General features: G+C 42.0%; 1 protein-coding gene across 2 annotated transcripts in view; it reads right to left on the reverse strand.

Moving 5' to 3' along the window:
- LOC127575291 (fibronectin type III domain-containing protein 4-like) overlaps window positions 1-20,766 on the reverse strand; it is a 169,116-nt gene extending 148,350 nt beyond the window's left edge. Inside the window, exon 1 of one of the 2 annotated variants that reach the window (XM_052025055.1) lies at window positions 20,192-20,766. In XM_052025055.1, coding sequence (XP_051881015.1) covers window positions 20,192-20,267 — 76 coding nt within the window. In that variant the 5' untranslated portion in view covers window positions 20,268-20,766. The remainder of the gene's footprint in view (window positions 1-20,191) is intronic. The other variant, XM_052025057.1, reaches the window with a different exon arrangement.
- Window positions 20,767-22,715: the final 1,949 nt, after the last annotated feature.

The raw sequence follows: 22,715 nt of genomic DNA on the forward strand, positions 1-22,715 counted from the left end.
TCAGATTTGTTGAACAACCTCAAGGGCTAAGGCTCTTCCAGCACTACCTCTTGGATCCCCCTACCTGCCTAACTCACAGTCACACCCTCTTGTCCCTAACCACAGACTGAATTTGAAATCATTAATCTAATGGGTGTGACTGCCTCCTGAAACACAACATCCAGGTAACTCTTCCCCCTCCTCAATGCATTAGTGTTTGGAGCTCAGGTTCCACAACTTTGAGCCTGAGTTTTTCAAGTAACCAACACTTGCTGTAGATGTGGTCATCAGGAACCACAAAGGGGTCCACTAGCTCCCACATCACACTGCCACAACACATCACCTGCTCCTGCATCCCTACTTTATTTAGTTGTAATTTGATGTATTTTTCTTTAACTACTACAAAAAAAACCTGTTCTTACCTGCACCTCCTCACCAAATCCTCAGGTACCCAATCATACATTAGCCCACTATCACAATGACCTCTGCAAAATGACCACTCCACTTTACCCTACCTTCCTTTTATTGGCCGAGTTGCCACACATTTAGCCAATCACATGACTTTAAAAAACCACTGGCTCCTCCCCTCTGCTGGTCTGGCTGCTACAACTGGAGAAAAACAAGCTCCCAAATGAAAAAACAAAGTTTTAAAAACTGCTAGCTCCTCCCCTCTGCTGCTCTGGCTAAAGTTACTAAGATAATTTTTTTTTAACTGGGAACACTGATTATTAAATACACAATATTAACTGAATTTAATTCCACAGTTGTTGTGGTGGGATTTGAACTCAAGATTGTTAGCGCAGTACCTTAACTGCTCTACCATCACTGTACCAAGAACCAAACCAGTTAACCGTGCACTGCTTTAGCAGCAGACCACATAGGAGAAGGAAGTTCAAAGTGTTAAAATGTCAGAACTGAGATCAATTCCTCCAAAGTCTTTTTTCTAAGATTGGGCTGCAGCTTGAAACATATCTTAAAGAAATTTATTCACGGGAAATAATTCATTTCCTAAATAAGGGTTACTAAAAACTTCAAAACTAACACAAAGCTACAAACAATCAGCATGTCATTATATTCCTGAAAAACGATTTAGGCATGGTAAATTATAATTAATCTGTCCAATCAACTAGATCAGTACTTAAGTAATGCTTACATCTTTGCAACGTCCAGTAAACTTCCAGTCAGTATCTTTTTGTTGCAAATGATGGAAAAGCTACTTATAAGAATCAGTGTATCTTGATGCTGATATTTGTACCAATCAACCAGAGAGAAACTATGGCCAGCCTCAACAGATGGAGTTCCAGCATGTAACCCATTGATTAACATTAAAGTTTCAGTACTCCCTTTGGAGATCTTCACTTGCTTCATACATACAAATGAGATGCTCATTTGCTCATTTCAGCACTTTCCCAGAGTCTCCAAAGTAATGGCTTAAAGCAATGTTTTCTAAGGCCAAACTACTGTGAAATTAGATTTTGGCTTTTCTATATAGAAATAAACCACTATCCTCCATACAAATGTATCAAAGTGCCTTTAACACTACATTTGGCATGGTAATTCAGCTGTTGGTTATTAATAGCCAGACTGCCACAGTTCTAAGGTAACATTCTAATCATCTGCAGTGGTTGAACTTCTGCAGAGTGTTCACAAAATCCTTTGAAGACCCTGTAATACAGCTTCTAACCGAGAATGGTTCAGAGAGAATAGTATGGTCCCCGCCACTTACATGCTCGCTACTTCTCATAATCAACAGCTGTGTATACCTAGAGTAAAAGGATGCATTTATGCTGTCTGGGTTAACCTCGTGAAGCTATAAATCACAGCATAAAGTAGAGTTACTTGGACCATCACACTGAACTGGAATAATTTAGTTTAGCCCAGTTTTTCTAAGCCTTCCTTCCCTTTAAAATACTTACTCAATTAATTTTTTTTAAAGTTTAATAATTTATGCCTGCTTAACTGCTTGCAGCAAAGCATTTTTTTCTGTGTGATGAAGATCCTTTCATTTTGCCCATTGTTTGTCTGGTAACAGTCAAAATGACCCAATGCCACATTATTGCTGTAAGCTATCAGAAACAATCATCCATGCTTTCAAAGTCCTCATTTAGTTTTACCCTTAAACTTTTCTGTCCCTCTGGGGAAACATATCCAAACCTATTGTAAAACTACAACCTCTTCTTCCTGATACCAATCCGGATGACCGATGCCATTTTGCACTCAATGTTTTGGAAAATCGGGGGCCTTGACTTCCTGCAAGTGTTGCTCAGCATAAACTATTCTCCTTGCTTGCTAACGTAAGGCGATATAAAAGGATGGAAACATATACTGACAGACCATTTATTTTAAACTAACAGCTATAGATTGGCCTTTAGCAGTCTCAGAAGGCAGGCATGGAGGAAGGTAGATGGGAATTATTTTGCTTTAATTGAATGAGCAGAGTTCAATCTTAATTATTGCTCTGAAGGTTTACTTTCTACTTGTGAAGTACAATAGCTAAAATATGCATAACCATTCACATCATGCTAGCAGAGGGTGGTGAATATCTGGAGCTCTCTAATCTGGAGGGTTGTTGGATACTAAATCATTGCAGGTATTCAAAGACACTATAACAAACTTCAACAGATGTACTGTTGAAAGTATCCTGACTGGTTGCATCATTGTCTGGTATGGCAATTCGAATACGCAGGAACGCAAGAAGCTGCAGAGAGTACTGGACAGTCCAATACATCACGGGCACATCCCTCTCCACCATTGATAGTACCTACATGAGGTGCTGCCTCAAGAAGGCAACATCTACCATCAAAGAAACCCACCATCTGGGCCATGCCACCTTCTCAATGTACCATGCCACCAGGCAAGAGGTACGAAAGCCTGAGGTCCCACACTACCAGGTTCAAGAACAGCTACTTCCCTTCAACCATTTGGTTCTTGAACCAACCTGCACAACCCTAATCACTACCTCGGTATAGAACACTATGATCACTTTGACCACTTTGCATGACAATGGACTTCATTTTCTTTTTGTTCTAATTATGTTCTTTCTTATAAAAATTGTGTATAATGTTTTTCTTGTGAATGTTGCTTATATGATGCTATGTGCTTGTGATGCTGCTGCAAGTAAGTTTTTCATTGTCACATGTATTTGTGCGTATGACAATAAACCCGACTTTGACTTTGAAGTGGATACATTTTGAAAGATTGGGGAACTGGGGGCTATGGGAAACTGACACAGAAGAGATGAGGCCTGGGGCAGATCAGCTATCATCACGTTGAAAGGCAAGGGCAGGCTTGAGGGGCTGAGTGGCCTGCTCCTGCTCCTATTTTTTCATGTTCTTGTATTCATTTAACCCTACAGGCCAAATTCTGCCCAATCAGGCCCCTACCTGCATTCAATCCTCCAGACATTTCCTGTACTTCGTGACTCTGCCAGACTGTTTGATAAAGGCCTGGCTACCACACAAGGCCTAGCAGGCCCTGAGCAGCAACTTTATGCTGGGCAGCAGTTCCCAAGCTCAACCATTGGCATCATTGGATGACCTTTCAACAGCCCTGCTGCTGTCAAAGGCCTTGAACAACTTTTAATGTCTCTGATAATCAATTGAAAGAAAAGTCAATAAAATTGTTTAAATAAATAAGTAATAAGCTTACTTAAAACATCTTAAACTACTAGAAATTAATTATAAATATTATAATAAAGAAAAATAAATAAAGTATTTACATGCACTTAATTTTTCAATTAAAGTTGGCTGTCCTGGTGCTACATGCACTGGTGATGGCTGGCCTAAAATTTGGGGGCAGGATACAAAGTGCTGCACCCCACAGCTCATTCTTAAGTCCAGCAATGGAGCAGGAGATCATACAATGCGTAGACGCACAAGTCAGAAATGAGCTGACCATGAGAAGAACGTCGCCGGCAGTTTTCTACAGACTAGACTGATGTTTTCACAGCCTGCTTTTGACAATGCTGGAGACATGGACATGTGAAAAACATGCATCCACATTGCACTTCCATTACACCAGTTAATCAGGAGAAATTGAGCAAAACCCACTGGCGGCAAAGGAAGGAGAAGGGGACCACAATTGGGTCTGCAAATCCCACTTGCCCAGGCCACAACATGCCTCCACCACTAAAGGATGTGTTGTCCAAAATCAGACACTTCTGTCACCTAAAGATCCACCAAGGTGATCAATGTCATCCTTGATTCAGAGGAACTCCCACCACTGAAGACTGCTGAAGTTATATATTTCTAATGCTGTTAGCAATCTGATAGTCCTGTATAAGATCACATTCTTGGCACCTTTCTTGTGGGCTTAAAAGTCTAATTATTTTTCAAAGTCTTTCCTTTACTCTGGGAATGTCAACACCTTCCACTTAAGAGCAGGCAGATCTAGATGGCATCCAGGGGCTCCTGAGAGCACACTGAAGTGTCGCCTTCTGCTCCAAGTGGTGTCAGCCCCAGTGCTGAACCAGTGCTCCCTGAATTAAAGCCAATCAAACCACTTCTGTGAGTAACTAGCACACTACTGTACTTGAATGTCTAACATCTAACATCTATGAGAATGTGCAAACTTTCGCAGATTTCCCCAGCTAATAAAATTCTCATCTTACAGTGGCCCACAGACTCAAAAGAACGTCAAAGTCTTTATTTATCTGCTGCCAAATGGCAGGAGGAGCCAGCACAAGACCCAGGTGTTCCCCTATACTTCTTGGACAAATTTCTGCCATCTAATGTTGTGTAAAACTTCACACATGCAGACAAGAATATATTTAGACAGCAATGAATTTAACTAAGTGTGTTAATAGAAAAAAGGCCAATTTCAAATCAGCAAATACTTGCACTGACAGAGCTGGGAAGTGCTGACTGTTAAGTTGTTGAAAAGCAATGATCAATTATCATTGTCAGCATTTCTCTCTAAAGCTGGACAGACTGGTTCACTTTTGGTGCAGCAGCTACAGGAGGATAATGTCAAGCAGTTGGAGTCCACTTTGGTTCATGCACTGATTTCACAGATGACGATGTGGTCACTGTGATTTCTAGCTTGGTTACTGTACTTGAATGTCTAGCATCTAACATCTATGAGAGTGTGCAGACTTTCTCAGATTTCCCCAGCTAATAAAATTCTCATCTTACAGTGGCCCACAGACTCAAAAGGAAGTCAAGGTCTTTATTTATCTGCTGCTAAATGGCAGGAGGAGCCAGCACAAGACCCATGCATTTGTTTCCTCACAGCTTTTGCCAAGCTTTTTGCGGGTTCTTGAATGATTTCTGCCACTCATCGAAACTTTGTTTGCTCAAGTGGTGTAGCAAAAGTAGACCTCGGGTTGTCTTAATTTTGAATCAATTTCATATTAATGAGAACTGAACAAAACCTCCAACGATTTCCTGTAAAATTGGATTATTTCATTCACCAATGTTGTTTTGTTTGTTCTTTGTAACTTTAGCAATGGCATGCACCACATATTGTTTTACACAAGGCTACATTCTTCATTGTTTAATTAATATTCAGTGGTTTATTAATTTTAATACCCATAAGTTGATTGCTGGAGATCAGGTTCAATAATGGCTCAACTCAATATGCAGGTCATTACCTGCCTGATGGTAAATTCAGCTCACATCTAAATTTTAATTAAAATAACCATGTGCTTGACCTTCCAACTAGCACAAGTCATTGTTACAGAAATCCTCTACTTCTAAGCAGCTTGCTGAATTTTGGAAAAGATGAACCATCGCCAGGCTTGGCCTCTTCTGTTCACAGCTGCTTTTCTTATAGCAGAGTATCTGCAATCACACAATGAGACAACTGGAAAGCAGGCCATTTTTATATCTGCTTTGATTTTAAAAAATCTTTATCAAATTATTCTATGTGGGGATATGGCATTTGGTGAAAACTGAAATAAGCATTTTATATCAACAAAAGGGTACAATCTTAGCAGTAGAGGATTTCTGTAACAATGACTTGTGCTAGTTGGAAGGTGGACGTCTAAAACAGTTACTACTGGAAGAGGTTCAAGAACATTCCCATCCCCAGTGACGGCAGGGCCCAGCAAAAGACAAGGCTGAGGCACTCACAACCATCTTCAGCCAGTTTGACCAAATAAATGATACATCTTAGCTTCTTCCTGAAACACCCCACCATCACTGAAGCAATGCTTCAGCCAATTTAATTTGATTCACTCCACATAATATTGAGACCACTGGATGTGGCGAAGACAATGAGACCAGAAAACATCCTAATTGTAGCACTGAAGACTCAGGTTCCAGAACTTTCTGCATCTCCAGTAAGGTAGTTCAGTACAGTTATAACACTAGCACATACCTGCAAATGTGGAAAATTGCCAAGGTGTGTCAAACAATCACCATCTCCAACAAGAGCTGGTCTCAGTACTGATATTCAATAGCACTACCAACACATATCTCATCATCAACACCTGGGGGTCAACGTTGAGCAAAATATCATTTGGGCTGTGTCTAACCGAGCAGGTCAGGGGATGGTATCCTGCAGTGAATGACTTACTTCTTGACACCCTAGAGACTTTCCACCATCTCCAAGGCACAAATCAGGCATGTGATGGAACATGCCACACCAATATGGATGAATGCAGCATCAACAACATTCAAGAAGCTCCACACCATTCAGGACAAAGCAGCTGGCTTGATTGGTACCCCACCCACCACCCTAAACAGTCATTCCCTCCACACATTCACAGCAATGTATAGCACATACAGAATTCGCTACAGTCAATTGACAAGGCTAGCTCTCAAATCCGCTATATCTGCCAAGGGCTTAAGACGCATGGGAGTACCACCACCTGCAGGTTCTTCTCCAAGTCACACACCATGCTGACTTGGAAATATAATATATTGCCACTCCTTCATCATCACTGGTTCTTAAAGCTGGAACTCCCTACCCAATGACATTGTGGAAGTATCTTCAGCACAAGGACTGCAGCAACTCACGAAGATGGCTCTCCGCTCTCTTGCCAAGGGCATTAGGGGTAGGGAGTAAATAGTGGCTTTGCTACCAATGCCCAGATCCTGAAAACTGATTAAAGGATACAGGCATGAAGTCAGGGTGGAATTCAGTGCTGAAACTGGGAAAACTGAACTTGTGCAGATGAGAAGCACCATCTAAATCCTGAAGTGAAAGTGCAGACATGAGAGTTTGCAACGAATTTCTACTACTGATAGGGAGCTTCGCCTGCCAGGTTGTCCCACTAAGAATGTAGATGCAGAGCTTAGGAGGTGTCCTGGAAATTGTTCCACAATTGATAGAACATCCTGTGGTCCCCACTAACCTCTTTGTCAAATTCCTGAAATATGCTCTAACTAGGCAAAATTCTGATCTGAGAAAGCAATTATTATAATTACTCCATAATTACATGGCTGACGTTGGAGTTTGTCTGTGAATTTGTGAAGGGGGTATTTCTACAAATGGACATTGACCAGCTGAGGGTAGGGAATGAAAAAAATTGAGATCCTAAAGCCTCCTGCTGAATTCCCCATTAGGGTCCTATTTCATTGCCACAATATCCCCTGTCAGTTACTTATCCATTGCCCAAGTATTGCACATAAATGATGTTGAAGAGATGGAGTTTGGATCATTGGTCTACTTTCCTTTTTCCCTGACACCATGCCTCTGATGAGGAGTCAGTAGGAGAACCATGATGACAGGAGACATGAAGATCCATTTACATTGTTGTTTGCAATTTGGCAAAGTCTCTCTGTACTGCTTCAAGAAGGTGATCTTCTGCAGTAGAGTTCCTTGAATCCATTTTATATTCTGATTTGCATATTTTGGAGACCTTTGCCCTGTTTAGATCTTGGTCCATTCAATTCAATCACTATAAAAATTTCTCCACTTAAGTAGCATGAGTTCTTCATCCCTGGAAAAGATGGACAGTTCTAGGAAGAGCAAGGGAGATCACTGATTTTGAAATCATCCTTAACCCAAGAATAGAGTTGGAATCATTACACGAAAAAGCGAGAAATCCTTGGTCAATGATCTAGAACATAGAACAATTACAGCACAATTCAGGCCCTTCGGCCCACAAAGCTGTGCCGAACATGTCCCTACCCTAGAAGTTACTAGGCTTACCCATAGCCCTTTATTTTACTCAGCTCCATATACTGATCTAACAGTCTCTTGAAAGACCCTAACGTATCAGCCTCCACCACAACTTCTGGCAGCCCATTCCATGCACTCACCACTCTGAGTAAAAAACTTATCCCTGACATCTCCTCTATATCTACTCCCCAGCACCTTAAACCTATGTCCTCTTGTGGCCATCAATTCAGCCCTGGGGAAAAGCCTCTGACTATCTACCCCATCAATACCTCTCATCATCTTATATACCTCTATCAGGTCCCCCCTCATCCTCCGTCTCTCCAAGGAGAAAAGGCCGAGTTCCCTCAACCTGCTTTCATAGGGCATGCTCCGCATCCCAGGCAGCATCCTTGTAAATCTCCTCTGCACCCTCTCTATGGCTTCCACATCTTTCCTGTAGTGAGGCGACCAGAACTGAGCACAGTACTCCAAGTGAGGTCTGACCAGGGACCTATATAGCTGCAACAATACCTCACGGCTCCTAAATTCAATTCCCCGATTGATGAAGGAAAATACACCATATGCCTTCTTAACCACAGAGTCAACCTGCGCCGCCACTTTGAGTGTCCTATGGACTCGGACCCTAAGATCCCTCTGATCTTCTACACTGCCAAGAGTCCTACCATTAAGACTAAATTCCGCCAACATATTTGACCTACCAAAATGAACCACTTCACACTTATCTGGGTTGAACTGCATCTGCCACTTCTCAGCCCAACTCTGCATCCTATCTATGTCCCTCTGTAACCTCTGACAGCCCTCCAAACTATCCACAACACCCCCAACCTTTTCGTCATCCTCACTCTTAAGGAAAATGTATTCTGAGCGTGCAATGTTCTGTTGAATTGTTCACAGGCTTTTGAAAGCTACTTAATCTCCTGGGTCTTTTATTTACCCCACCTTACAGCTAGCATTGATGGTGAAGAAAGAAATTGCATCTTTTATGATACTTATTGCATCAAGAACATCTCAAAGTGATTCATGACTCATGGATTACTCTTCTTGGAATGCAGTATGTGTTATATAAACAAAGGTGGCAACTGGCACTTGGACAGCATGATCATACAACTGCAAATGAAACGAATAAGTATGCATTTTTTAGCATCACTTGAGGAATAAGGTTTCCCCATGAAGAATATCATGGGATCTTTTACACTTAATTATAAGAGACAGATAAGGCCTTAGTTTAATACCTCGGGATATAGGTCTGAAACTTATAAATTTTGAAGCAGACGATGTTGTGGTATAACTAACTCTGTTCATCAATATGTAACAATCTTGGGGCCTAATATCAATTAAGTACATCGAGTGACATAGTCACAGAGCAACATTTGGTTGGCAAAGTCTGTATAAATGGAAGTGACCATCACACTTTGGAGTTAGCTAAATAATCCAATTTGGGGCAAGTGAAGCTTTTTTTTTCTGGAATGCTCTAGCAGTCTTCATCAGTTTTCAATGCTAGCCAGTGTGCAACACTCCCAGGGTGAAACCTGTTAGTTCAGCTTCTACAACTCAAACTTATTTGCTTGTCATAATGCAGATGCCACACAAAATGCAGACAGGTGTGCACAAAACAAATCTGAGCCAAATTGCTTGACAATTAGAGAAAACAAGGGGATCCAGCAATAGATTATTCTTATCAGGAATTTTACATTTATCTTATGTAGTGCAGCTGAAGCTTTACTGGTGCTTTGTTTTCTAATACAAACAGCAGAAACAGCTTGTGTCAGACATCACCAATCAGCATCATCTATCAAGGCAATACATGGTCAGTGTTGTATATATCACATACCTAGTTACATGAAAAACAAAGGTTTCTAAAACTCTTCAATGGTGTTAACATAATGCCATTTTCCTTAGTATATCCTTTTTTACTTGTTTCACCCTCTTTAAAAAGCAGTTTACAGGCTTGAAATTCCTGTTGAGGTGAATGGGAGGAGGAAAAAGCTGCAAGCACCTGTCATAGGGAAAAAAATGAAGCCCAAAAGTCCAGTGAAAATTACTGGCCTGAAGAGAGGTGTAAGACATCCTCAAGCCTGGAACAAAACGGCAGATCCTTTTGCAAGAAAACAGCATTTAAATATTTTTCTGCTGATATCCTTTATTAAGCATCACTGATGTACTTGCTGTCTGAAACCAGCCCATTGAGCATGTAAACAATGTAATCAGATACTCAGTATAACCCTTTCCTTATGACTAACTTGGGCATCTGTATCCAAAGTGACCTTATTAAAGTCTACCTAAAATTTCGCAACATAATGAAAAGGACATTTTTTTCAAGGAGGAAATATGTGTTAACCTTTTCTCTCATTTGCTTGCAGGCTTACAATCCAATGATGTTAATTATATTCAAACAAATTACCTTGCGTGTAACTTCATGAATAATGAACTACATTGATTTGGACCACATTTAATTCATTTACAGATGTGGGCATCATTGGCTAGGCCGGCATTTATTATCCATCCCTAATCAACCCTGGAATGTGGTGGTGAGCTGCTTTCTTGAACTGCTGCAGTCCTTCTGGTGATGGCATTAAGGGTGCTCCCACAGTGCTGTTGGGAAGGGGATTCTAGAATTTAATCCCAATGACGTTGAAGGAATGTTGACACATCTTCAAATCACGTGTGTGATTTGCAGGGGAGCTGGGTGATATGGCCTTTCCCATGCAGCTACTGCCTGTACTTTGAAGATTTGCAAATTGCTGCAATACACTTTTAGTTGATACACACATCAGTATCTCCAATGAAAAGAATTCTGCCAAAGCATTTTTCAGAGCTGACAACAACCTTTTAACTAATGCTTCCCACTATGTTACTGCAATCTCAAACATCACTGAATCATCAACAGAGTTATCTTTGAACTGGCTCTTCAGTTGTTGTTCATTTTAATTACTTGATGTACAGAAAATAAATTGTGAGAATCTGGCTGTGATAAAAGAGCAATTATTAACTCATTTATTTATCTCAAGTCACAAAAGAAATGACCTCTACATTAATTAAGTAAACTAAGAAATTAGATGTTATTTAAATAAGTTGATATGAATAGAATAATTTCTACCAAATCTGTAAACAACACATACATAAAGATTGATGTAAATTTGAATTAGTAGATTGAGTGTTCCAACTTTTTAGAAAATATTTTGCAAGTAACAATACGAAGTGAGAAAAGTACACTCTACCATTGTCAATTCAGTTCAATTTTCAAATTATAATTTCCAATTTCTTCTAAACTGTGTCTGTATCCAATTTTTTTTCAGTCTTGAGTTAGCTGTACATTCTAAAGTGAACCATGGGAACTTAATTTTGGGGCAAAATCATTTTAGTTTGAAACTGTCACTAATTTTAATGCGTGTCACTCTTCAGATAAATACTGCTCCAATATATTAGTAGATTTGCAATCATCTCACTCAGGTACTCTGAAAAATACGCTGAATATGTCTACCCTGCATAGTAATATGCTTCAGTGAAACAGAAGATATCAAAGATCCCAATTAACAGCAGCAGGGAGGGTGAACAAAGAAAGAGAGATGTTACTGAATGTATAGATAAAATAAAGCATTTTAAAGGAAACTTCCAAGTGCATTGTAAACTAGAAAGGAAGGCATTTGATGTGATTACTAATTCTTTATTCCAAGCGAAGCTGTTCGTAGTAAAGCTTGTGTTTATATTTCAGATTTCCTGCAGCTACCGTTTATTGCTCCAACAGCCTTGTAAGAACATTGGTGAGGTCATGTTTACAATGTTGGCTGAATTGTCTGTATTTTTGGGCAACTTAACTTTTTAAAAGATTTCCTTTCTTACAGAGATTTCATAATTTATGATAAAAGACTAGAATGTGACCTAGATTTTAAGATGCTCAGAACATGTATGTTTAAAAGAAGTTGCACTATACACAGACAGTGTTGGAAGCAAACTGCCCTGGAGGAATAACCTTTACGTATTCCATGTTGGAAAGTGGGAGGGGTGCCTTAGATTTTCACCTTGACAATGGACTAATTCAACCAACACTGAAGAACTGGAGGGCTCTTTTTGAAGCCTATCTTACTCTCAGGTGAAATAAATCTCCACTTGGGTCTCAGAATATTGAGTGAATAGTATCAATCTTCCACAAGAAGGTGTGGTGGGAAATGTTAAAGTTCAGTCAGACAGGACAAGAGATAAACTACAGCCTTCCAGACAACATCGAATTCAACATTTTCAAATCATAATCACTTCTCCCACTTTATTGGGCAGCAGCTATTTGCTACTGGATCCACCTTTTCTTTTTTACTGGTACTAATGTCAGCACCTTTTGGCCTCCTAGAATCCCTGCTCCCACTCCATCAGGACCTCCCATTTGATTATTTTCTCCCTTCTTCCCTACTCAGCCTTTTTACTTGTTTAATGCTTGTAACATCAGGTACATATCCCAGATCTGGAGAAACCTGAAATGTTAACTTAGGTTTTGTCTCCTCCATGCTGCCTGACCTGCTGAGTACTTCCAATATTGTCATTTTCAATTTCAGATTTCCAGCAATCACAGACTCATGCCTTCGTATAATGATTGTTAAAATGGAAAATGAGATGCCAACCCAGCGAGCTGCTGAATTGGTGAATTGGTTTATTCTTGTCACATGTACCAAGGTACAGTGAAAAACTTTGTTTTGCATGCCATCCATAGAGATCATTTCATCACATCAGTGCATTGAGGTAGTACAAGGAAAAGAGTCCATCTTATTGTAGAAGGGGACCATTCAATGGTCTTATAACAGCAGGATAGAAGCTGTCCTTGAGCCTGGTGGTACGTGCCCTCAGGCTTTTGTATCTTCTGCCCAATGGGAGAGGGGACAAGAGAGGATGTCCACGGTGGGCGGGGTCTTTGACTTTGCTGGCTGCTTTACCAAGGCAGCGAGAAGTGTAGACAGAGTCCATGGAGGGGAGGCTGGTTTTTGTGATGTACTGAGCCATGTCCACAACTCTCTGCAGTTCCTTGTGGTGTCAGGCAGAGCAGTTGCCGTACCAAACTGTAATGCATCTGGATAGGATGCTTTCACAAGATCACACAAGACAAAGGAGAAGAAGGAGGCCATTCGGCCCATGGAGTCTGCTCCATGATTCTTTCTATGGTGCATCTATAAAAATTGGCGAGGGACATTCCAAATTTCTTTAGCCGCTTGAGGAAATAGAGGCACTGGTGAGCTTTCTTGGCCATGGTGTCCACATAGTTGGACCAGGACAGGCTATTGATGATGTTCACTTCTTGGAACTTGAAGCTCTCGACCCTTTTGACCTCAGCAGCGTTGATGTAAACAGGAGTGTGGACACTCATTGCTGGACATGAAAAGACAACTTGGCAAGGAGCATTTTGATTCCTGATGCAGGGTCTCAACCCTTAATGTCGACTTACTCCCTTTGCCTCCACAGCTGCTGCTTGACCCTCGGAGTTCTTCCAGCGTCTTGTTTTTCTTTGTTCCAGATTCCAGTATATGCAGTCACTTTTGTCTTGCTAATGGATGTGGGAAAGTATTTTAATCTAAAACATTGGCATTCATTTACTTAAAAATATTTTTTTAAATCTCCAAAAAGTGTTAAAGTGACACTGTAGTGTATTTAACACTGGTGGTGAAATAAATGCTCACGAAACAATGTTACATAAACCCAGGAGCACCCATAAAGCATCCTGGCAAGTCTCATGTTTTACAAGGCTGGTTTCATACTCTCTCCGGAAGAGACTCCAGACAAGACCCACCACCCTTGAATTAGGGTTTGGGATTACACAGACCTGTCGGTGCAACATGCGGGATGCAGCAGACTTCCTTTTAACCAAACGTTGCATGACGAGATTTAGATCACCCGGAGTGCTCAGTGATTCTCCTTGGAATTGAACGCACAGGACCTGATCCAGGACAGGCACAGGGGCACGAAACACAATCCCCTTCCCCACTTCCAAAGACCAAGGCTTTGGTGATGCACAATACAACATACAAAACCTGTGGGACGTTTTTTTTCCATATTCAGGAATGAGAACAGCGCCGTGTGTTCACAACAAACCGCAGCCTAACCCTAAGCCTCTCCAATTCCTTCAGCTTTTCTTGATTTGGTTTAACCTGGGATGCTTCACATGCTGTCTCACCTGTACACACGTACAACAGGATATGCCAGAGATACTCAACAGGTTAGGCAGCATCTATAGAGAGAGAAATGGAGTCAACGTTTCAGGTCAGTGACCTTTCATCGAGGCTCCCGAAATGTTAACCCTGCCTCTCTCTTTCTCCACAGATGCTGCCTGACTTGCTGGGTGTTTCCAGCAATTTTTGTTTTTATTTCGGATTTTCAGTTTTGTTTTGCTTTTTAACCCATCCTGTAACTGGCCAGAAGGGTGTTATTGCTGAAATAAGTCAGCGTTAAGACTGAAAGCACATTATAGCAACGAAATGAATGGCAGGGTCCAAACGGGAGTATTTTATTTAAATAAGAAGGCGAAATGACACGGCGCGGGAGAGGCAGAACCCTGGCTGGGGTATGTGTGCGTGCGAACTCACTAACCATTTTTACTGCGCTGTTCCTCTTGAGAGTCCCTCCATTAACAAATATCAATGATTTAATTCTTGGCTTGTATCGACCTGATTTTGGCATAAACTCAATTTCAGAACGCTGCAGAAACATGTCCTGTGCACCCACATGGGCAGCCGAAGATTGACTCACTGCTCCAGTACAGCGGAGCGAAAATGTAACCTCGCTAGGATCAAACACTTAGGACGGTGAAATTAATGGAAAAGTTGATGTAATTAATGGAGTTGTTACTTTCTGGTCTTGAGGTAAGCGTTAGATTTACTTTATGATTCACGACAACCTGTCTTTAACTGACAGCCTCGTTCAGGGCTTGATCGAGGCGTTCCACGGTATTACAGGGAAAGATCCGAGTTTAGTGCCGCAGTTAAACGAGGTGACCCAAAATAGTATTGGCCCAAGATGAGGAATTCATCCTAAATTGGTGAAATCGCTTTGCAGATTAGTTCTAGGAGCCCTTGTACCACTGTGGGTGTCATGAATTCAGTTTGTGGCACATTGTTGCAAATAAGAGTAAACATTGAATTGACGCAATCTTTCCTCTATGCGTGTTTATGTTAGAAACACTGTGTGTTTATATTAGAAACACAAGTCCCAGGAGATAGCCTGTGTCCTCAGAATATCTGTAAAATTTGATTGCGGTGATGTTTTCCTTACCTAATTTGACCACTTTCAGAGGTATGTCAAGAAGATTTTGGGATTGCAATGCCTAAATTCGATATGTTTTATTTCATTGGCGGGGATGATAAGAAGAAGTGCACCTTGCTTAAACTTAACAAGAGTGGAAGAAAATAGCAGCCTCTATACTACGGCAAAATGAATATTATTTTGAGTCGAGCTTCCAGTTTGATTAGACCTTCTGCGATAAGTGTTTAAAGCAAAAAAAAGTGTAGTTGCATTTCCTAATCTCTTCACACGTAACGCATCGCCTGAGAAAGTTATGGGTTTACATCGAAAACGAGGCCTCAACCAAGAGTGGGCACTGCAAGTCAGTATCACTGCGCTTTTAGTAACAGCAGAGCTGGATAAATGTATCATTTTACCAGATTACTCATAATTGTTCTCTGAGGTAGCACAATAAAGATCCAAGTTGTATCAAACTGCTACAGATAAGCATAAAACCCTTCATATGAAACGATTCAAGCTCTGGACAAAGACCAAGGTTCAACCATTCAATCAGTCCTGTACAGTTGTCTTCTCGAACAACAGTGGCAAGCGCCTGAAGTGGGAGAGCTGCCTCCAGAAGTCAAGCAACAACAGCCTGTCGTTGTAGTACTCACAGAATCGTACAATCAGCTAATATCCCAGAATTCTCCATCCCCTGGATATGTCCTGTCAGCAGAAAGCTAAGACCAGAAGGTGAAGTGCAGTAGTATTTAGTCAGGAGGGAGGGAGGTGGTAGTGGGTGGTGGGGAGAGAACTTGGGAATCCTCAACATTAACTCTGGACTTCATGAAGTCCCATTGTATTAGATCAAATATAGGCCTGGAAATCTCCTGCTGAGCACAGTAGTGTAGTGGTTGGCACAACACTATTACAGCGCCAGCGACCCAGGTTCAATTCCGGCCGCTGTCTGTAAGGAGTTTGCACGTTCACCCCATGTCTGTGTGGGTTTCCTCCAGGTGCTCCAGTTTCCTCCCACATTGCAAAGGTGTACAGGTTAGGAAGTTGTGGACATGCTATGTTGGTGCCGGAAGCATGGTGACACTTGCGGGCTGCCCCCAGAACACTCTACACAAAAGATGCATTTCACTGTGTGTTTCGATATACATGTGACTAATAAAGAAATCTTACCTGTCTACCCGCAGATGATGAAACAATGCCTTCTCCTTGCTAGTAGAAGCTCTGAGTGCTGTGTGGGAACAGAATTTCTGACTGCACTGTAACACCATTACCGAACAAGATGGTTGAGTCCTCAAATACAGAGCTGCCATTACAGAATTTCCATAAAGTGGCAACAGAACCAGCAGGAGAATCAACTTAACTTCGCCTTCACCAACATACCCATTACAGATTAATCTATGGGTAGGTTTTGTGGGATAGACCCTCTGCACAGTCCCTACGGAGACAAAGTTCCATCTTCACATTGAAACCTCGTCCATTAGGTTGTGTGCTGCCACCATACTGCAAAATGAGGCACACAGTGCAGTTCAAATCTGGACATCCCCTGAGGTGCTAGGGGCCATTACCAACAATTGAATTGCACTTCCAACTTTATAGTCCAGCAAACATTCACTCTACCATTAACATTGCCAGGGGATCAACCCTAGTTCAACAAGGAGTGTAAAAGAGTATGCCAAGAGCACCACGGGCATAACAATGAAAACAAGTTGTGTATAATGAACTCATACACAGGACATGGTAAATTGCAAAAGCAGCTATTGCTAGAGTTAAACAATTACAGTATTAATGGATCAGATCAAAGCTCTAGAGCATTGCCACATCTAGTTGAAACTGATGGTGAACAATTAAAAGGAGCAGTAAGATCCATGATAGCCCCACCCACAGACATCTTCAGCTGCTTTGTCTCCAATATAATGTCAGAAGGGGACATGTTTATTGACAATTGCAGACTATTCTGATCCATTTGCAATTCCTCAGAACATTCAGAACAATTCCTCAGTTCATTCCTGCTGCAATAAGACAAGGTCAAAATTCAGGCTTTGACTAATAAGTGGCAATAAACATTCTTGCTAAACAGTGACACTCAGTAGCATTCCTATCAGAAGACCTCCTACCATCAATATCTTGGGGAATTGCCACTGACCGCAGATTTAATTTATCCAGTCACATAAATACTGTGGCCATGAAAGTAGATAATAGGCTTGTTATTCCACACTGATTCAATGCTTGCCCTAAAGCTTCCCATCATCCACAAGGCACCAACACTCTATACTCTCCAGAAAAGAAGCCCACCCACCACCCTAACATCCAACCCTTTCACTACCAGTGCACTGTGGCTGCAGTGTGGATCTTTTACAAGAGGCAGTCCACCATAGCAAGGTTTCATTGTCATTGTCACTGTCAATATCTCCCAAACTCCTGAGCTCTACAAGGGTTAGAGCAACTAACATCTGCTATCATCTACTAACTGAAAGTTACCCACCAAGTTAAAAACACCCAGACTTTAAACTTCCCACCCAATAACTCCGTGGGACTACTTTCATCACATAGGTTGCAACAATTGAAGAAAACAGTTCTCTCAACCACCCTTTCCAGGAAAATTAAAGATAGGATATTTCACAATAATTTTTAAAATATTCTGAATGCACTTCACAATACTTAAATTTCATTGCAAGTTGTATGTTTGATTGAGATAACTATTTTCTTTCTTATCAGATAGTTTTATTAACCGCACAAGTTAGAACCTTCTGATATAACTGAACGCCCATCTCTATTTAAGCCTTTTTTTGAATTTGCATTAATTGCCACATACTTTGGCATGAATGACTATGGCATAACTCAATCCAGAATAAAGGATACCGTCAAAAGTATGATGAACATGGAATTATTAAAGAAATCTAGATGATTAAATCCACTTCCAAACTCTGACTTACACCCCAAAAAACTCGTTTTACAAGTGTTAGATGAACAGGTCACTGAAGGATCAATTGTAAAACCTGGTTTTGATGCGCAAGGTTAATAGATGAAAGAACAACACAAACACCTTATCCACTGCGTGAATTTCATCTTTCAAAGTAATGTGGGTGCAACGTAAAGGCCCAAGTCACATGTGCTCAATCACAGCACCAATGAATACTGAATTTCCACTCCTGACGAGTTGTTACATTGTTTTAATAATTTTCCTAACACCTGTCAGCCTTGCTACATTAAACATGTCTCGCATCAGACCAAGAGAATTTTGAAATTATGATCGATCAATATTATGCTGAAATTTATTTTCTCTAAATTTTGCGGATAGCCATCTTATTCATTCTAAATATTTATTTTCGTTACCCCTCGTCACCCAACCCCTCCCCACGCCCACCCTGGCCATTTTCTCACTCTTTATGGTCAGTGCACACTGCAGTACACTGGCTGTTCGGGAGGGTGGTTTTACCGACGCTCCGTTCCCTCGTCCTTGGGATGAACTTGATAACCAGCCTTTGCAGGAGATCGGCAGGCTTTGTTCACACCCTTTTGCTGAATGAAATTCCTCTACCCATGAACGTGATCAAGAACTCACAATGTGGCGAACCGTGTGTATAAACCATGTCCCATTTTTCTGAGAATTTGAATTCGTTCATTATTCTACAAACAGTATTCGAAACTTTTGTCATCTAATGAGCAACTCCATGCCCCAAGTTAGCAACCACCTGGCTGAAGCAACAGTCATTACAAATAGCAGGTGAATAATGTATTTCATCCGTACAATTTTCAATTACTCTGATAATGAATTACAGTTTTTTCAGACATCATTCTCTTCTAAATAAACACCCATTGAAATATATTTCATTTGGTTCTTAAACAGATGATAAACCGATCGTGTAGATGCAGGATGACACCCGGGACCGCGGGCTTCGGAGGCTTCATCGGTTCATGTTCTGCGCAAAGCGTTAATATTGAACGTGCTGGACACCATGACTAAAACGGGAGCACAGAACACCACAGCAGTTCCTCGTCAAATGTTTGCCTCCTATCCCTCTTCTACCACATTTCAGACAAGTTGAAAGAAAAGGGAGCGTGAAATTGACCTGAAATTTCTATGCCCACCTTCCTCTTCTCCCTTTCACCCTCGATCTTCGCGGGCCGTTTCGTTCCCAGACTTTACAAAACGACTTGCTCCTTCCCGTTATCTCTCACCCTTTCCTCCTCAACCTTCCTTTATCGCTATCTGCGTCTTCCTGCCCCCCCCTTTCCAACTGATGTTGGACACCCCCCCCCCGCGCTCTCCCCACCGTCACTCAACTTTCTGCGTTCCTCAGTTCCTCCCCCTCACATTACTCCTCACGGCATCCCCTGTGGCCGAGTTTCGTCTGTCCTTAATGAAGTCTCGCTCTCTAACCCTGTTTCACCTCTCACTTTCCAGCCTGGCGCCAACCTTCCACTCGCTTCTCCTTTCTTCTACACTCCCTGTCGCTCCCTCCGTTAGCAATGGACCCGCCAACTGCTCCCATTTCCATCTCTTCAAAGTTACCGCGCTGCTTCACTCGCTGGCAATTCTGCCCAACACTGGTTGCTGCATCTTTTGGTCTGTCCCCGCATCACGGGGTTACTTTCCCATCTCCTCTATTACCCTTCTCCCTGTCTGTTCTTTTTTTATTATTTAACCCCCTATTCTCCCCCCTGTGCTGTCATTTGCATGAAGCTTAAACTGGAAGAGCCCTTCAGCCGAGTCCCGGCCGAGGTACAAGTAACTGAGCGGCGAACTGACAGGGCACTGTGCTCCTCGCTGGGAGCCCTTGGCGCAGATCCCCAACCTGCCCACTGCCGTCACTCCAGGTCACTGAACCTGACTAACATTCACCTGGGGAATGCTGCAGGGCCAAATGTTACAACGTGCAATCCTCTGAAAGATAATATTTTAAAAAATATATAAAAAGCAGAACACACTTACTTGCTGTCACCAGGCGGAATTCGCAGCTAAACAACACCAGCATTGCGGAGTTCAAATACAAAGGGAACTGTGCCATTCCGAACGGTCCAAATAAAATACACACGATTTGTCCAATGGCTCGGAGTGACACATGAAAACAATCCTGGCGCCGGGTCTACAAACACATCTCGAGAGAGAGGAGGAGACGATAAATAACTCTCTTGCTGTCTCCCATTGGGTCGAGTGACAGGTTCTCAATCCCTGGGCTCAGGGCCAGGGCTCGGGCACAGCAGCCGAGGTTCGGTGGAAAGTTCGCCAGGATGGGAAGCGTTCAGGAGAGAGAGAGAGAGAGAGAGAGAGACTCGCCTTCTCCGATTAGGTCTCACCATTCACAAATGACATGGTGCCGGTTGGCGGATTCAGGAGGCGCTCGGAGACTGGGGGGTCGCTCAACGCAGGGCGAGTCATTCACGTGGGAGCGGATACACAGTGGGGTATCTCTCGCCTCGTTGCTGGGGGGCGGGATGGGGGTGTGAGGGGAGATAAATACGATCCTTTCCAGCTGGGAGAGGTAATAGAGATAAGCCCGCGTCTCCTCAGTGAGAGCTGAAACTTCCCTCGTTACGTGAAATAAAAGACAGGCGCCGGGAAAGCCCGCCCGCCGCTGGCAGCGATTGGTTGGTGGGGACGGGCTCACTTCAGGGCGGCCAGTGAGTGCTCGCCGATAGGGTCCTGCCACCGCAGTCCGAGCGGCCGCACGAAGTCGCCGGCCGGTGGGCGGGAGCGCGGGCGGCGGCGGCGGCGGCGGCGGGAGTGCGGCCAAGACTTCATTTGCCAAGTTTTCCTCTCTGGTGGAGCAGAGATGCCGTCACGGCAGGTTCCTGCTCGGTTCACTGCTGCCATCACTCGTACGGAATGATGGTAGGTCCGTCCTCAACACACTAACAGAGACGCAACCGTAAAATAGTCTCTGAAAAGCATCATAACCTGCGGATATTGGAAACCTGAAATAACCTTCGCCGTCTGGCAACCGCGCAAAATATAAAAACGCTACATTCCAGTGGGCATTGACGTTGAGTAATGTCAATATTAGTGCACGAAACAGAGCGAGAGGTCATTTAGGATTGGTGGTGCAGTTAAGAACTGCAATACCAGGCACATCAGCAGCAACATTTTCCTTCCAAATAAAAGTGAGATCAATAAACTTGGTGTTGTTAAATCCAGTGTCAGATTGGAAAACTGACTTGATCCGATGATAGGGTATGGTATTTTGATGGGAATTGTGGAGTGAGCTGTTCCGGAAAATATCTCAATGAGGTACCAACAAGCAACTGCCCCCCCCCCCCTCCCCAAAAAAAACGGAAACCACTGTCATGCCCGAGCGGGGCGTCAACATCTAATCTAGCTAGAAGTATCTGGAATTGACTCCTCATTTCAGATATGCTCCAATGAAACTCGAAGGGCTTGTGGCAATAGTTCAATGTCATTGTTATACAAAGGAAGCTTATTTATCGAAGCACAATTCCACAGCTGGCGGAGAGGTGATAGGTCGCTGTGGATAAGTGAGCCTTCGTAACATCTGAAGCAATCTGTAAAGGAATTCAACTTCACTTGGCCCTAAGCTGCCCAGTAAACTAAAGTGACTAATCGAAGCAATACAGTGTGTTATTCTCTACCAAATCACTCTCAGATGGTCCTCCCTCAGACAACATGTTACTAATATGTTGTTCATGTTGCTGATATATGGTCAGGCACCTCTCTAAGCAAGTAGTCATCTACTTCCATAAAGAAACAAAATGGTGTCAGTGCCTACTTCACATATCAACATTATCTGCCAGGAAGCTACTACAATAGTGAAGACAATTTAAATGTTTACAAACATTTGAACTTTCCCTGCAATAGAATATTGTGAGTGCATCACTGAAACTATTGCTTATAGCCAATGGCAAAAGTGCTCTGTAACATTTAAAAATGGATGACTGCATCAAAATGTGAACAAAATATGAAGACAATGTATTTAAATTATGTATTTTTCATCCATTTCACACCAGTGACTTAATTGAAAATGCAGCCATTGTTTCATATTCAAGTTTAGCAGCCAGCTTATGCAAAAAGGTATAAAAACTGACAAACAATTAATTTTATTATTTCAGTAGTTATTAAGGGATAACCATGGTTGAGGGATAATTACAGGGCAAACTCTGTGATTATCCCTTAATCACTACCAAAACCTTAGGTACATGGCATCTACTAGACTTCCATTAACTTTGTAAAGAATTTTCTCAGCCTAATCAAACAAGACTTTTTTTTTGGAATCAATGCTGAATTTTTAAAATTATATTTTATGCATCTATTTCTTCTTCATTTGTTTTGATTCCATTATCTTTCCTATCATTGATATTAAGTTGACTGGCCTTTTGTTCCCAAATTTTGTCATCACTTTTTTTTGGCCTGTATGGCCATTACCTCTCATTAGTCTTCTGAACCCACCTTTTCATCAACGGAAGTTTTTTTTGGAAGAAATGTAAACAAGAGCCTCCACCAT

This window comes from Pristis pectinata, chromosome 10, assembly GCF_009764475.1.
Source record: "Pristis pectinata isolate sPriPec2 chromosome 10, sPriPec2.1.pri, whole genome shotgun sequence".
Lineage (NCBI taxonomy): Eukaryota > Metazoa > Chordata > Chondrichthyes > Rhinopristiformes > Pristidae > Pristis > Pristis pectinata.